Consider the following 13,667-nt stretch of genomic DNA (forward strand, 5'->3'; position numbering starts at 1 on the left):
GAGTGCAGGTAGCATCTAGCAGTTGTAGAGTCGGACAGTAGACTACATGTACCAGTATTAATAATCAGGCTGTATCTATGAGTCTACATGTTGTGTCTACTGGTGTTTAGTCACGCACTTCTATAGAAAACACATAAACATCAAATAGAAGGCCACTTACCCCATGGTGTTTAGTCACGCTGGACAGAGTAAGTCCCATCAAAAGTTTCCTCGGACGAGCTATGTTAATGATTCTGTCCTTGCAGATCATCGTCACTATTCTAAGAATGACAAGTCAGTTGTTGTTGATATTTCTCTTCTCTCGATCGACTCCACTTCACAATTGTCCAAGTAACCCTCGCGTTGGCGCCTTACTGCAATGCGTTTCTGTCATGCCTTCCTGGCAAGTCTGTTGATCCTTCTCGCGATCACCGTGACCGCGGAAAAGTCTACCCGATCCAGCAGCATTCCTGACGTCGGATACAACCGAGGAAGGCTACTGCGGAAGGCTGACGCTGCTAAGGCAAGTGCCATCGACACCGAAGATAGGGGTGCCTGGTCGTCCATCAAGAATTGGGCGAAAATGGAGTATTGGATCACAACCAGCAAGTCTGACGATCAGGTCAAGAAGGCATTGAAGATGGAAGGGTTGACGGGTGCTGCTTTGAAGGACCACCCGAACTACAAGAAACTAGAGGAGTTCTGGTATAAGCTCGAAGGTCGTGGGATGGACATTTCGGTTCTGTTTGGAACCCCCACGTATAAGTTTTGGCACCAGTTTGGGCTGGGACGAATGAACGAGGCGCAACGCCAGAGTAGCAACAAATTCAGAATGTATGTGCGTTATGCAACCAAGTACGACAACGCGATGTGGAACCGCAGGAACAACATTTTCCATCCCCCGAAGATCTACGAAGTCGCCCCAGATGAGATGAGGGTGATAATACAGATTTGGGTCAAGGCGAAGCGGACGAATAGCTACGTGAAGAAAGTGCTGGGGCTGGACGGTTTGTCCAAAGCTGAGCGACAAGGGGATTTGAACAATAGGTACTTCCTGGAATTCTTGAAGTTGACGGAGCGATCGGAAAGGTAAATGGCGCTCCTAGTCACTTTTGTGAGGAACAATCGCCATGACAACGAGCGGCTTGGGAATTATGGAGTGATCAGCTAGATTCGTGTTTCTAATAAAACGGGTTAAACACGGTTTTTGTCAGTTTGAAATGGCCAAAACGTTCTCTAGCCATTGCATCCAGTTGAAGTTCATGTACGCAACAGGTGCTACATAACGAATGAATAGCGAACACGACAAGCCTTTCAAGATGAATCCATCAAGGAGCTGCCACTGGACTAGCAGGCGGACCCAGGAGTCTCTTCCTGGCTCTGACTCCGCCAGCTTGGTACGCCCGTTGATCTACGTAAACGTTTTCCTTGTGAGTATGCCAAGTCGCTGGCGACCTTCGAGTACACGCGTGACAGCATATCTGTGCTATTGCGCCTTGGCTTCACGTATGAAACAGCAGTGTTGTAAAAGTTTCTTATCGATGGCACTCTTAGTGCATATCAGCGCAACCAACAGGTCAAACGATCGTATCAGATATTTGTATTAGTTTGAAACGCGAGAATCTGGAAATCACCATTCCTTATTTGGGAATGCACTTCAATCCTGGCCACGAATTTCGCTGTTGGCACCTGTCGACTCATTCTCACCTTGCTTTGGAATTTCAGGAGGTACGAGTCTACCCAGTAGGGTATAATGATGTTTAGTCACGCTGGACAGAGTAAGTCCCATCAAACGTTTCCTCGGTCGAGCTATGTTAATGATTCTGTCCTTGCAGATCATCGTCACTATTCTAAGAATGACAAGTCAGTTGTTGTTGATATTTCTCTTCTCTCGATCGACTCCACTTCACAATTGTCCAAGTAACCCTCGCGTTGGCGCCTTACTGCAATGCGTTTCTGTCATGCCTTCCTGGCAAGTCTGTTGATCAGCGAGTTTTGGAATTACAAGAACAGCATATTCCAGACTCCGATTCACTGCGAAGCCAGCCCAGCGGAGATGAAGGTGAACGTACAGATTTGGGCCAAGGCGAAGCGAAGGAATGGGTATGTGAAGGGAATGCTGGGGATGGATGATTTGCCTGCAGCTAAGCGAAAAGCGTATAGGAACAATACGTACTTCCTGGAATCCTTGGAGTTGACGGGACGATCAGAAAGGTAAATGGTGGTCCTAACCACTTTTGTGAGCAATGGTCACCATGACAACGAAGCGGCTTGAGATACACTTCAATCCTATCTACTGAATATTGCTGCTGTAGAAATCTCTTCTACGCCTTTGCTTAAGCTCGCATCTTGAGTTGCCTTGCTTGGTGTTATCCACTGCGGATCTCTCACCCTGTTACTAAACGTCCAACAACATTAGGACACGCCCGTCTTTCTACTGTGACAACTACAACTCAAGCGGCAACGTGTGGCCACCTTTCTTAATTTCCTCATGCGCAAGTCGTTCGTGTATAGAGTTAAGTGACCTCACTGCAAACCGGAAAGGATCAGTGGATTCTGCCTACGAATATAGTCGGTCGCCTTCTTACCAAGCACCGATATTAACACAGAACCTGAATTCGTTCTTCTTGGTGCAGTGGGGAATACCAGCTGGATCAGCATTCAAGGCGGCGAAACCCATGGCAAAAGCAAACACAACAACCAGCTACAACATCCAGAGCACCGGTGGATCGACACCTAGCAACCATGTGTAAACATCACAGCAGCTTCTTCACCACAGACAAAGCGTCAGCAAAGCCTATAGGAGGATGTTTTGTTTTTCAATGAGGTACAGTGACGTCACTTAGCTATGCTAACGACAAAACCCAACGACGAATGACATACAAACACATCTCACTACATGTCAGGCTTCTATTGGACAATAATATAACACTCAAATAGAAGGTCACTTAACCACCACCGGGTGCCTTCTTACCAGGCGCCAGCGTGACGTCAAACTCCGATACGAAGATTGGACTCGATTTCCTCTCGTGAAACGTCGAGCAGGACGGATTCGTCAGCAGAAACCTCGACTCTCGAAGCGAGTCCGACACGGCTGAAGCCTTTGCCAGTTTTTACCCGAGTCATCAGCCAAGCCGCCGCAAGGTATATACAGCATGACGAACAAGCCGCTCCGCCTGGAAGGACAAGTTTTCAACGTGTAAGTTTCGTATTCCCATCACAAAATGAAATATATGTATGTACCGCTCATGATTTACGACCAAAATATGTGAAGTGGCATCCCTTCGACAGCCAACCTGCATCCACAAAGTAAGCGTTAAGAAGGCACACACGTTCAACCACATTTGAGACACTTCATTGGGATCATAAATGTGACGGGAGTCACACAACACCTTGCTTGAGGAAATATGTTTACAAACTCCAAGCGAACGGCAGTTCACTAACTCCTGGTCTAATCGTTTAGGCAGTGTAGATTTAAGGCTGCATATATTTATAGGTGGACCTTAAATTGGCCTGCAATTTCTAAGTCACCCATAGTTTAACCTATATAGTTTGTGCATTGAACCAATTGGATGGCTGTGAGAGGCGATAACGCGGCAGTTGTGTGTGGCATGCCTCCACACCCGGCTAGAGTTGCAGAGAACTTATGGAATACGGTACGATGTGCTGATGCCTTTCATCACAGATCCGGAAGTGAGTTCTTTGTCATAAGGGGTAGGTTGACACATCCTTTCAATTCCGATGTCTCGCGAATTATCCCACCACTAAATAATTTTCAAATACGTTTCGTTTCGTTCTCAGTGGGGTATGTGGTGTTGTGATCCACAGAACACTTCATTAGTGCGGCTTTCATGTAACAACACAACAATTCGCCGAGTCAGGTCGGCGTTGTTGGGCTTGCGCTGGATTCTGTTGGTTCCCTTGGCGGTTAGGCCCAGTCGGGTCCAGTCGAGGCTCCGCTCTCGCTGAGTACAGATCCAAACAGCCCCAGAAGCTCGCCTGAGCGGGACAGTTTCCGTTCCACAAACCTTGTGATCTCCACCAACGGATGGACGTCGGCGTGCGAGCAGTTTTACAGGTCACCGAGCGCAGAATACGCTCTGCTAGAATATTGCGGTGTCCTGTGTTGTGCAGGTCCACCGATTCGTCGATTCGACGAGGTTTGTCTTCGCTGGTAGCGAGAAATGCCCACCACGGGCCAACCTTGATCTCTTGGCGCTATCAGTCGATTCCCCTACAAGCTATGCCTCTCGGGGAACGACGGCAGACATCATCCAGCCCACGCAGGGACTTACCAGAAAGTGTACGCTGTTCTTGGACTTAAAATATTCTGCTCTATTTTGATATATCGCTGTGTCTTCAGGGAGTCCCTTCGGGCTCCCTCCCTTGGTCTCCTATCGATCGTATACAAATATCTAGTGAAATGGAGTCGTTACAGATCTCCCTGCGACTCTTCGCTCAGCTTCCTAATGTATCGTCGCCGAAATGGGTCGTTATGGATCTCCGCCGACCCTTCGCTCCGATCCCTGATTTATCCTCTCCCACTTGGAATAACTCACAAATGGTATACGCTCGCTGAGTCCTGCCGCTCGCTGAGTCTTGATACTCGCCGAATCCGATCACTCACCGAGTTCGCCGCTTAAGTGCGAACTTCGATTAGGTACGATGTGCCCAACTGGGCCAGACTGGGTGGTCTACCCAAAATATGAGTTTCCCTACACCACAGGTACATGGATGTTATTTAGTTGTGTTTCTGCTTCTATCGACTTCATGTGTCCGTTCCTTCGGTTGACTCTTAATCAGCCATCGGCTGAGGACCCCGTCGTCTTCTCATCTTTTTCGACAGTCTCCTTCGGCGCTCCCTACGGTTGGTCGTGTGCTTCTCCTGTCGAAGTCTCAATTCCATATTCGAGTAGCCAGTACCCTACATCACCATCCGCTGCTGCACTTGTCTCCATGTTCCCGCTTGTTCCCCACCTCTCTCCATATTGACCTGATTGCTTCTATTTGATTTCATGGATTAACTAGCAAGCCAGTTAGCCATTTTTGCTGAATTCCTGCAGGTGGTGTTTCCAAGACAGCACCACCACTTTTGCGATGGCTCGTTGACATTGCCAGTATAGCGGCTACATGTGGACTGCTTTGGGCTGTTATGGTGGAGTGGATCTAAGATTTCTGGGGATCCGATGTTCATACACTGTGCCCAGACGCCGAGTAACGGAGGGGGTAACTCCGATAACCGCGTACTGCTGATAGGTTCATCTTGTGTATCCGTCGATGGACTGGATCTGCTCTCTTGTTGGCGTGAGACGCACAGCCCCAATACTAATAACCAGTGTTTATACCTCCAATCAAAATCGGCGCTGCTTTATGCTATCATTTGACTCCCTCTGGTCCTATCTTTCCAGTTGGCAAGGCATCATCCTGCCTACTGGCCATCACCCCTGCGTGATTACCCTAGCCTCTGCTTCAATCGGAGAGGTGGATCCGGCACTATACTGATCGGGTCCGGTACTACCTACTGTTAAATCTGCATGCGAAACTACAGGTTCGTGTCCCATCTTGGCCTACCGAAGTTTTGTTTGGATCTGCTTCAACTCACTGTCTGACCCGATGCTGCCTTATAAACATCGCACTGTAACCGACGGCATGCACTGGAGGGTAACCACGGTTTACACACACTATCAGTCCGGTGTACAACCCCGTATTCTCTGCCATGGTGTTGGCCATTGTCATCGCAGCATAAGACATGCTGCCGGTTCATAACAGTTGGTGTATGCCGTCAGCCCCGTGATGCATACGATTATGGTCCCCTGGTCCCCCAGGGTACCTCCGTAAAAAAAGAACAAGATGTATGTTCTCCTAGCGCTCACTTCTGTCTTCAGAACCTGCGTCACCACCGACGCCGCCGTACTCAGGACCTCCGAATGCTTGGTCTCGGAAATGTGTTTGGTATCCGATCTGTAGTTGGTCAGCTGGTGCCTATGCGTGATGCTGTGCTGTAACATTGTTCAATTCATCAAAGTGCTGCACTCTCCACCTTCACGTTTCATGGAAGTACACCGCCGCCCCAAGTTTCCAACAGCATATGACTAGTTGGGTGACGAAGTCCTCGAGGCATATAGCGTCCTTCCATACCCCTGGTTCCCTGTCAGCCGCGACATCTCAAAATTCCCGTAGGATCAGCGGTATCCATAGGCCAAAGAATAATCATTTCCATGTGTGCGCGAAAATCGCCCTCAGCTTGCAGCCCGCCGGTCAGGTGGTATACGTCCATATTCACCAAGTGGGCGCGCTCCGCATGCGAGCAGCCTAACTTACCATTCTGAATGTCGTACATGGAACAAGCCCGGGCCTTCATCCTATAGAAGAGTTGCTGGTAGCCGCACTTCCGCCGCGTCGTATCGTCGAGTTAAAAGCAGCGGGCAGTTCGTCATCATCGCAATGATCGGCGGTGCCAGATCTGGTCTGACCCTTTGTCTTTGACTTCGAAGCTTGTTGTGAACCGTCAGCATTCCCTGACCCTCGAACCGCCACGTGCAGATGTCTGCGAGCAGTTGGTGTCTCGTGTCTGATCCCACCATCCAAGTAGACGCCGGCAGAAAACAGGCATCCGTGTGATATAAGTATAAGGCACCGCCTCTAGCCATTCCAGGCATTAGAGGCCGTCCGCGCTACCAGTCATCACCGTCATTTTCAGATAGAGCGATCTGAGCAAGCGTGATACTTCCACACGGTACTGGTCTCACTCCTCCGTATTGACTACGCCTTCGAATGAGTCGGCCATAACCACATATCATCATTCATATCTGGGCAACCAGCATGAAGAATGGTACCCCTAACGCGCTAGAGTTACTTTCTTTCGACAAGTCACCCACATCATGTTTATGCTCCGGTATCCTGTCGATGGGTGAGATAGAGACAAAACGTTATGTATCACCTACATCTTCCCCACTCTCGAACTGCCCGTAGCCGCGCTGAGAACATCGCCAATACTGTGCTGTGTTCAGGTGCCTTCGAAGGTCCGCTCAGTTACCACAACAGCGGGCATCGGTAAGATTGCCACTCGCAGGTCCGGCATCTTCGAGCCCCATTGCGTCATCTCTAGGACCGCGAAGCCTGCATCTAGCAATGCTCGTGCGCCGCCCGCCTCCTCTGAGAAAATATGTGGCAGATGTAATGCAGAGTTTTTCTAAAGCTGTTGGTGATGCCTGTAGCTGGCCAGCCGTACTGAGCGATATATGTGAGTTTCAGCATGATGATCGTCGCCACAATCATACTGCGGTGGTCAGCGGTGGTGGTCTTTAAGCATGCCAACTTGAGTCGGACCCTTAGCTGTGAATCGGCCACCTCCTATAGTCGCCCGTTCTCCTGCTGGATCCCAACCTGAAGGCCAAGGTATCACACAGCTACCTCATATGTTTGGTACTCGAGGTGATATGGAAGTGTCCCCTCTTTAGGTTTACCACAAAGTGCGACGACTATTGTTTTGTAATCCGGATGCCTTTCCAAATTGGCACGTGCTGTCTCGCAACAAACCCACCTCTGCTGGCGATCGGAGGTACACCACCGTGTCGTCGTCATAGCCTGCAACCCGTAGTTCCAGTTCACCCTCATTGTAATGGGTCTGCTTAGACCCACTACTTAAGCTTACACGTGTGCGCACGTGTATGAGGAAGCGTAGGAGTAATTTACTTAAGTTTAGTATACTTGTATCCGCAAGTATACTGAAACCTAGATAAAGGAACCGAACGATAGCTTTGGTGCCAAAGGAGAACTGTATTGATTGTAAATGGGGTTTCCTCCTAAAACTGATATTTCTAATGAGAGGTTCTGCCATTGGATGGCTGGGAGAACCCCTATCTATTGAATGACTCTCATTGGTAGAAAGGTGTTACTTTCTACCAGTCATATGCCTTTTGCTATGAATGTGGACCACCCTGTGGTGGTCACCTGAATGTATCCCTTAGTGCATGTTGCACTAAGGTAGGAGGTGAACCGAATGTGTAGCCCCGCTACACTCATCCAATTGTATGACAACTCTCTTGAGTCCAGAGTGGCAGTCAATTTTTTGATATAGGGGATCCAATGCTAACATGGACAGCATAAGTGCGAGTGGACATCCCTGCCGGATGCCGCTCGTGATCTTACCTTGCGTGATTCCCCACCATTCCCGAGGAATCGCGCTTGAGTCCCGCCGTGCAATTCCAATACGGTCAGAGTGAACTGTTCTGGGTACTCGTGCTTCAGTAGTATTTTTGCGTGTAGTGAGTCAAATGCCTTCTTGAAGTAAAGGAGCAGCGCTAATGCCTCTGTCTGGTTAGGATCGGCTAGCACCATCTTCGGGACGGTTTCATATAGGTACAGTGTCTCGTGGATCGACCGCCCCGAGTCCGTTTTGGGTGGATCCTGTCCGGTAGAGTCGTCTAAGGCGCGCGTAAGCACCTTGTAGTCAGTGTTCGACAAAGCTAGAGGCTTGTCGATTAGCGGTTCCCTCTGGCCGCTGCCCTTCTTGAGACAAAAGATGCCGGCATTCAAGAATGAGTCTGGGAAGCAACCATCCTTGTACCGCAGTACCAATAGGAGCGTGAGCATCGGGGCAACACTATCGACATACTTTAGATACCAGTCGGTTTTCAGACGATCAGGTCCTGTTGCCTTGCTGATCTGTATGATAGTACTACCTTCGTCGTCCTTGATCGGGCCCGCCAGCCCGTTCTGGTCACGTGTGGGTTGATCCGGTGAGTCTATCCAGTCCACCACGTCCTCACTGTCAGTCGGTTTCGCTCTCAGTTGCTGTAGCACGAGCTTCCAGGCGTCTGCTAATGTGTCCACCTTCTCGTGCACCCCACGAGCCCCTCCACCGGGTCCAGCTTCCTAATTGTGTTGTCCACGCGTTTGTTGGACATCCGGCTCGATAATATTCAAATTACAACCAATCAAAGAAGCAACATACTCCAGTTTTATCCAATCAAAGAGCGTGTGTGCTGCACCTCAGAAGGGTCTATTCCCCCAAGTACCAGGAGGTGCGGAGGTGAATGTGGTGTTGCATAACATAGGGAATTGGCAGATGTGGATCCCTTCCTCACAGCCACAACAATTGCTGCGTTAATCGAAGCTGTTGGCTTGCGCTGGGTTGATCCCCACACAGCTCCGCCCTTTCGCAACATGTAGATGTCGTGCTTCCGTCGAGCACCGACTAACCAAGCCAGTCAAAACGAATCTTTCAAAGACTTACCGAACTTGGCTGGCGCCGTTCACGTCATCTTGTGCCCACAACCAAAGGATTGTTGACGGCGCGCTAGAACTTTACCGATCGTCGAGGCATAGTCTATTTGACTGAAATGCCACGGCATCCAGGCCTCGGAGCACCGACTCGTCGATTTTGGCGAGATTTTCTTTTACACTTAACGAGACGCGTCAACTGTGTTAACGTCTTCTAGACTCGGTTGCTGTCCGGATAATGACACCCAGACGATTATGGGTCTTGAACTGATATCGTACCGTGTAACACTGTTCCTAAGACATATTTGTCGAGTTCGTGCGGGGCAGCGGTTTTGTACCCATGGAACACCAGTCCGAAGACTTAACTTCTGGTCCTAAGGCTCAGTTGAGCACACCTCAGGCTTACCCTGGTCTCAGCGTGGACACAAACTTGAAATCACTACATCACATGAAACCGCCAGGTGTCCGAGGAGAGGATCAAGTGGCGGCATCCTCGGCCGCCCACATGGAGTGGCGGGTATCGTGTACACTCTGACCCTCGGGAAGGCAATGGACAAGAGTAAGGAAGGCCGGTACCCGCACGGTATAAGGATGTACATCCAAATCCTCCGAGATATAGCGACCACACCAAGTACTAGCTGTGTCCTTGTCCACCAAGGAAGGCGGGTGGGAATCCAAGCGATTCTTCCCAAAGGTTACAACAAAGATCGCATCCGTTCAGGCTTCAAGGAAGGGTACAATATAAATCTGAAGGCTGATCGATGACCGGAGGATGATCGATGACAACAAATACAGCGGCAGGAAGATTGGGTTGCATACGGGACGCAACTATACACACACGTAACTACAAGTACAAGGAAATGATGAGGCACATGTACAATGTCAGAAGGTATGACGAGTATCGACGACACGGCCGCTGTCGGCACAGCGGGTGGCAACTACACGGGGGAGGCGCCGATCTCGTACAAGCTGATCTACGCGGAAAGCTATAGTAACGATAGAACTGTGCTCGGATGAACATGGCTCCGAGCAAGAACAAGAGATCGACAAAAGATATCTCACGACAATATGAGGGACGACGGTAACGATGAATACTACCGATGGTGCGCTGGTGTGGCACAGTAACACGAGGGACCCCAACTGAGTGAACACAGACCCACATAACGGGTAAGTGTGAAAACAGCTCACTAGAAATATGAAAGCAAGATGTACCACATGGATAATCAAACACATGCGAAAACGAGGCCACAACCGACGACAGCACGCACATGACTGTTGCGCATGCGAGTATGAGAACCCAGGGAACACCTCAAACCGTATCCATGAGTTGCTTTGAAAGAGAAAAAGTACATTTGAACCGCTAGGAGCTTCTGCACAGACCACGTGTATACACGATCCTGACAGACGGCTATCTGTACGATTTCCCGTCATCTGGGCGACCACTGAACGCAACCGCATTGGCATCGGTGAATAAATGAGCGAGAATCCGACATAACTAGGGTAATTTGTCGATAGATATGAAGAGCATAACTACAAGATTAACATTGGCTACAGACACTGGTAGTGAACACGCAGACGACAACCGCCCCCTCCCTCGGTTGACTGAATGACACACATGGATGCTATAGCACCGCACGGTGTGCGGAAGACTAAGATTGTGACTATGAATGAAGAGTGAATGATTGGGACAAGTGGAACATTTTAGTAAGTGCACCAAGGCGACAAAAGATGAAGTCATTGAACTGATACATGGGATTGTTGCTCACATTAGATCAGCTGCATAGACACAAGTGAGCTGTGAGCGGCTCTGCAGACGCTAAAGGTTGTGCATAACAATCTTCCATTTATCATGGGCAAGTGGGAGGAATCTTGGATTTTGTTGGCTGCTGTCACTAAATGCAAATTTGTAGCTGTAGTCAACCGCAGGTCGATCACGCACTCGGTCATTGAGCTCTTTGTTTTCCCCAAACGGAAGTTGACTCGCTTTATCACTGATAGCCGACTCCCAGGTATCAAGCGTTTGGTGATGGTCGCTGACTTCTGGGCCCCCAAAAAAACAGGCACACAATTCCTTGAGATGCATGTATACTTAATTACTGTTGAATAGGAACTTGTTTCAGTTCTCTTGGATATTAGACATTTCCAACCGTTATATGGCGAGCGCGAGAGCAGCATTTGAGGCCCTGTCAAGCGCTAGATCGTTCAAATGTTCAGTGACTTTGGGCTAACGGTTGCCAATTTATTTGGCTAAACTACTGATGGGGATCCTAACGTCCAGTACATGATGAAACCCAACTTGACGTTTTCGTGGGAATGATACATACATGTTGTGCTTTGCCCGAGTTTCGGAGCTTCGAGCTCGGAAACACAAGCAGTTCTCGATCGCGTAGCTCTCCAGTGTTGTTTCAAACTCGTCCCAACTGTCAAGCACTTTTTGAGGTAGCTCCGGCACATAGTTTCTGACTGGTAAATGGGATTTCTTCATCTTCTCACGGGCTTCCCAAGGTTTTGCTCGACTTGTTGGCTTTCGGACACATTGGCACGTGTTGTTGCTTTTGTGTGGCATCTTCGCCATTCGGGTATCAATATCCGTCTCGCCGAGCAACGCTCTCGTTCTTTTTTCTGTGACGGTTTTGAGCACACTGATCCTTTGTCTCGTTTTAATCCAGTTCCTAGTGCTATAGGAAGAACCAACCAACGAGACAGCAAAATAATCAACAGCATAATCAAGCAACATACGCAAGCAATATAATAATAGTAAAACGAGTTACGGGAAACGGTACCCTCCGTAGCAGCACCACTCGTATCTTCATGATTGGCATCCGCCGCAGCAAGCAGCATCACCATTCGGGTTTTCGTTATCGAAGCAAACAACACAAACACACAACATAAGCAAATAATACAGTCAAGCAACATAACCAAATCAAAGAAACGTACGGGAACTGGTCCCCTCCGCAGCACCTTGCCCTCGGTTGTCTACGATACCAACCGCAGTGTCCACGGTAGCGTCGTCAATCAGTTTATCGTGAGCGTTGTGGGCAGCCGTAGCGCTCACGATAGCGTCATCATCTAGTCCATCGTCTATGTCTTTATCCGGTTAGTTGTCGTCGTCGCTTTCAGTGTCCTTGACGAACCCATGAGCAGCGGAAACGTAGTCGGTCGGTTTTTACACTCGAAGTGACTTGCGTCACGCTGCAGCAAACATTATCAGCATTAATCTCAATAATGATAGGCGCGTTAGTGTCCATGATGTACCAGTTCCTCCCTCGACCTCGATTTCCTCCAAAGGTGTGTTCACGTGCGCCTTCCTCGTCGTTATCGGTATCTTCTCCCCTCTCGTGCTGGGTTTCGTGGACGTGCGCGAAGCGGGTGTCCCTTTCCTCGGTATCCTGGCTGCTTCGCTCCCAGTTCAGGCAAAACAAGATGGGGGGGGGGGATCGTTTTTAGTTAAATTTTAAAATCCCACAAAATTTCGAGATTGAGTGAGAATTTATTATAAAATAAGGTGGAAATTAAAGTGGAATAAAATACCCAGCAACACAAATTATTACTTGTTGTCCTGCTGCATCAATGTTGCAGGAACGACTTCGACCTTGATCATACCCAGCGGAAAGTCCTTGCGATGGTCCTTATCTAATCGAGCCTTGCAATGAGCAGTGTACTGATGAGACTCTGCAGCAACATTCGCCATGTAGATCGTCTCAAAACCCTGCTTCTGTGTCATAAAGGGAGAGAATAAACTGTGATCCCTCCGGGCGAAGGAACTGGTAGAAAAGAGAATGGGAAGCCCCGTGATACTTACAGGAAGATAACGAAAAATTCCGAGGTGGTACTGCTAAAGGAACTGGGGGGTCATCGCGAAGCAAAATCGTTCGGAAGAACTACGAGGTCTGTGACGTAGAATTGAATGCTGATTAGTGAGACTGGTAATGCTTGTAACAGGCAGCGCCACGATGGATGTTGGATGCAATCCAACGGAATTGTAGGCAACCACGCCAATGGCAAAGCGTGGAGGGTGCGCTGGAACCGCGATGGCGCTCGGTCCATTCCAGTCCCCAAGAAAGGAATGTACACATGCAAATTCTTCAAATGTCTAAAACATTGAGGAGTTGTCGGCATTTGCAGTGTTGGACTATAAGCGAGCGTAAGTATACATGTAGTCAACGCTGGATCAAAGTTGGCCAAAGTTATTCACTCCATATTGAGAGCGTGATGGCGAGTGTCTGCTGAAAGACTAATTTATTCGCTTGAATAGATCGATAGACGAGCTGTAATATTCGAAGAGCTCCATCAATCGCAGAAACTGCCGCTACATGTATTGATAGTGGTCGAGCGCTCACCAGTCGTAGCTTTCCTATTCCAGTTGACCAAAAGTCAACATGTTGCGGTACCGAAGGTGCTGAAGGCGCTGAGTCGACAACTTCAGGTCGAAGCCACGACTCAAGCATTTGAACTGCTGTAGG

General features: G+C 48.9%; 2 protein-coding genes across 2 annotated transcripts; one reads left to right on the forward strand and one right to left on the reverse strand.

Moving 5' to 3' along the window:
- Positions 1 to 358: 358 nt before the first annotated feature.
- KRP23_3167 (Secreted RxLR effector protein) lies at positions 359 to 1,072 on the forward strand (the record flags this gene model as incomplete). Its single annotated transcript, XM_067887981.1, has 1 exon — positions 359 to 1,072. The coding sequence occupies one exon, from the start codon at positions 359 to 361 to the stop codon at positions 1,070 to 1,072; it is 714 nt and encodes a 237-aa protein (XP_067750528.1).
- An 11,679-nt stretch (positions 1,073 to 12,751) lies between these two features.
- KRP23_3168 (uncharacterized protein) lies at positions 12,752 to 13,251 on the reverse strand (the record flags this gene model as incomplete). Its single annotated transcript, XM_067887982.1, has 3 exons — positions 12,752 to 12,919; positions 13,007 to 13,036; positions 13,129 to 13,251. The coding sequence occupies 3 exons, from the start codon at positions 13,249 to 13,251 to the stop codon at positions 12,752 to 12,754; spliced, it is 321 nt and encodes a 106-aa protein (XP_067750529.1).
- Between the last annotated feature and the right edge of the window lie 416 nt (positions 13,252 to 13,667).

The sequence above is a fragment of the Phytophthora ramorum genome (genome assembly GCF_020800215.1).
Source record: "Phytophthora ramorum isolate Pr-102 chromosome Unknown Phyram_PR-102_s0002, whole genome shotgun sequence".
Taxonomy (NCBI): domain Eukaryota; phylum Oomycota; class Peronosporomycetes; order Peronosporales; family Peronosporaceae; genus Phytophthora; species Phytophthora ramorum.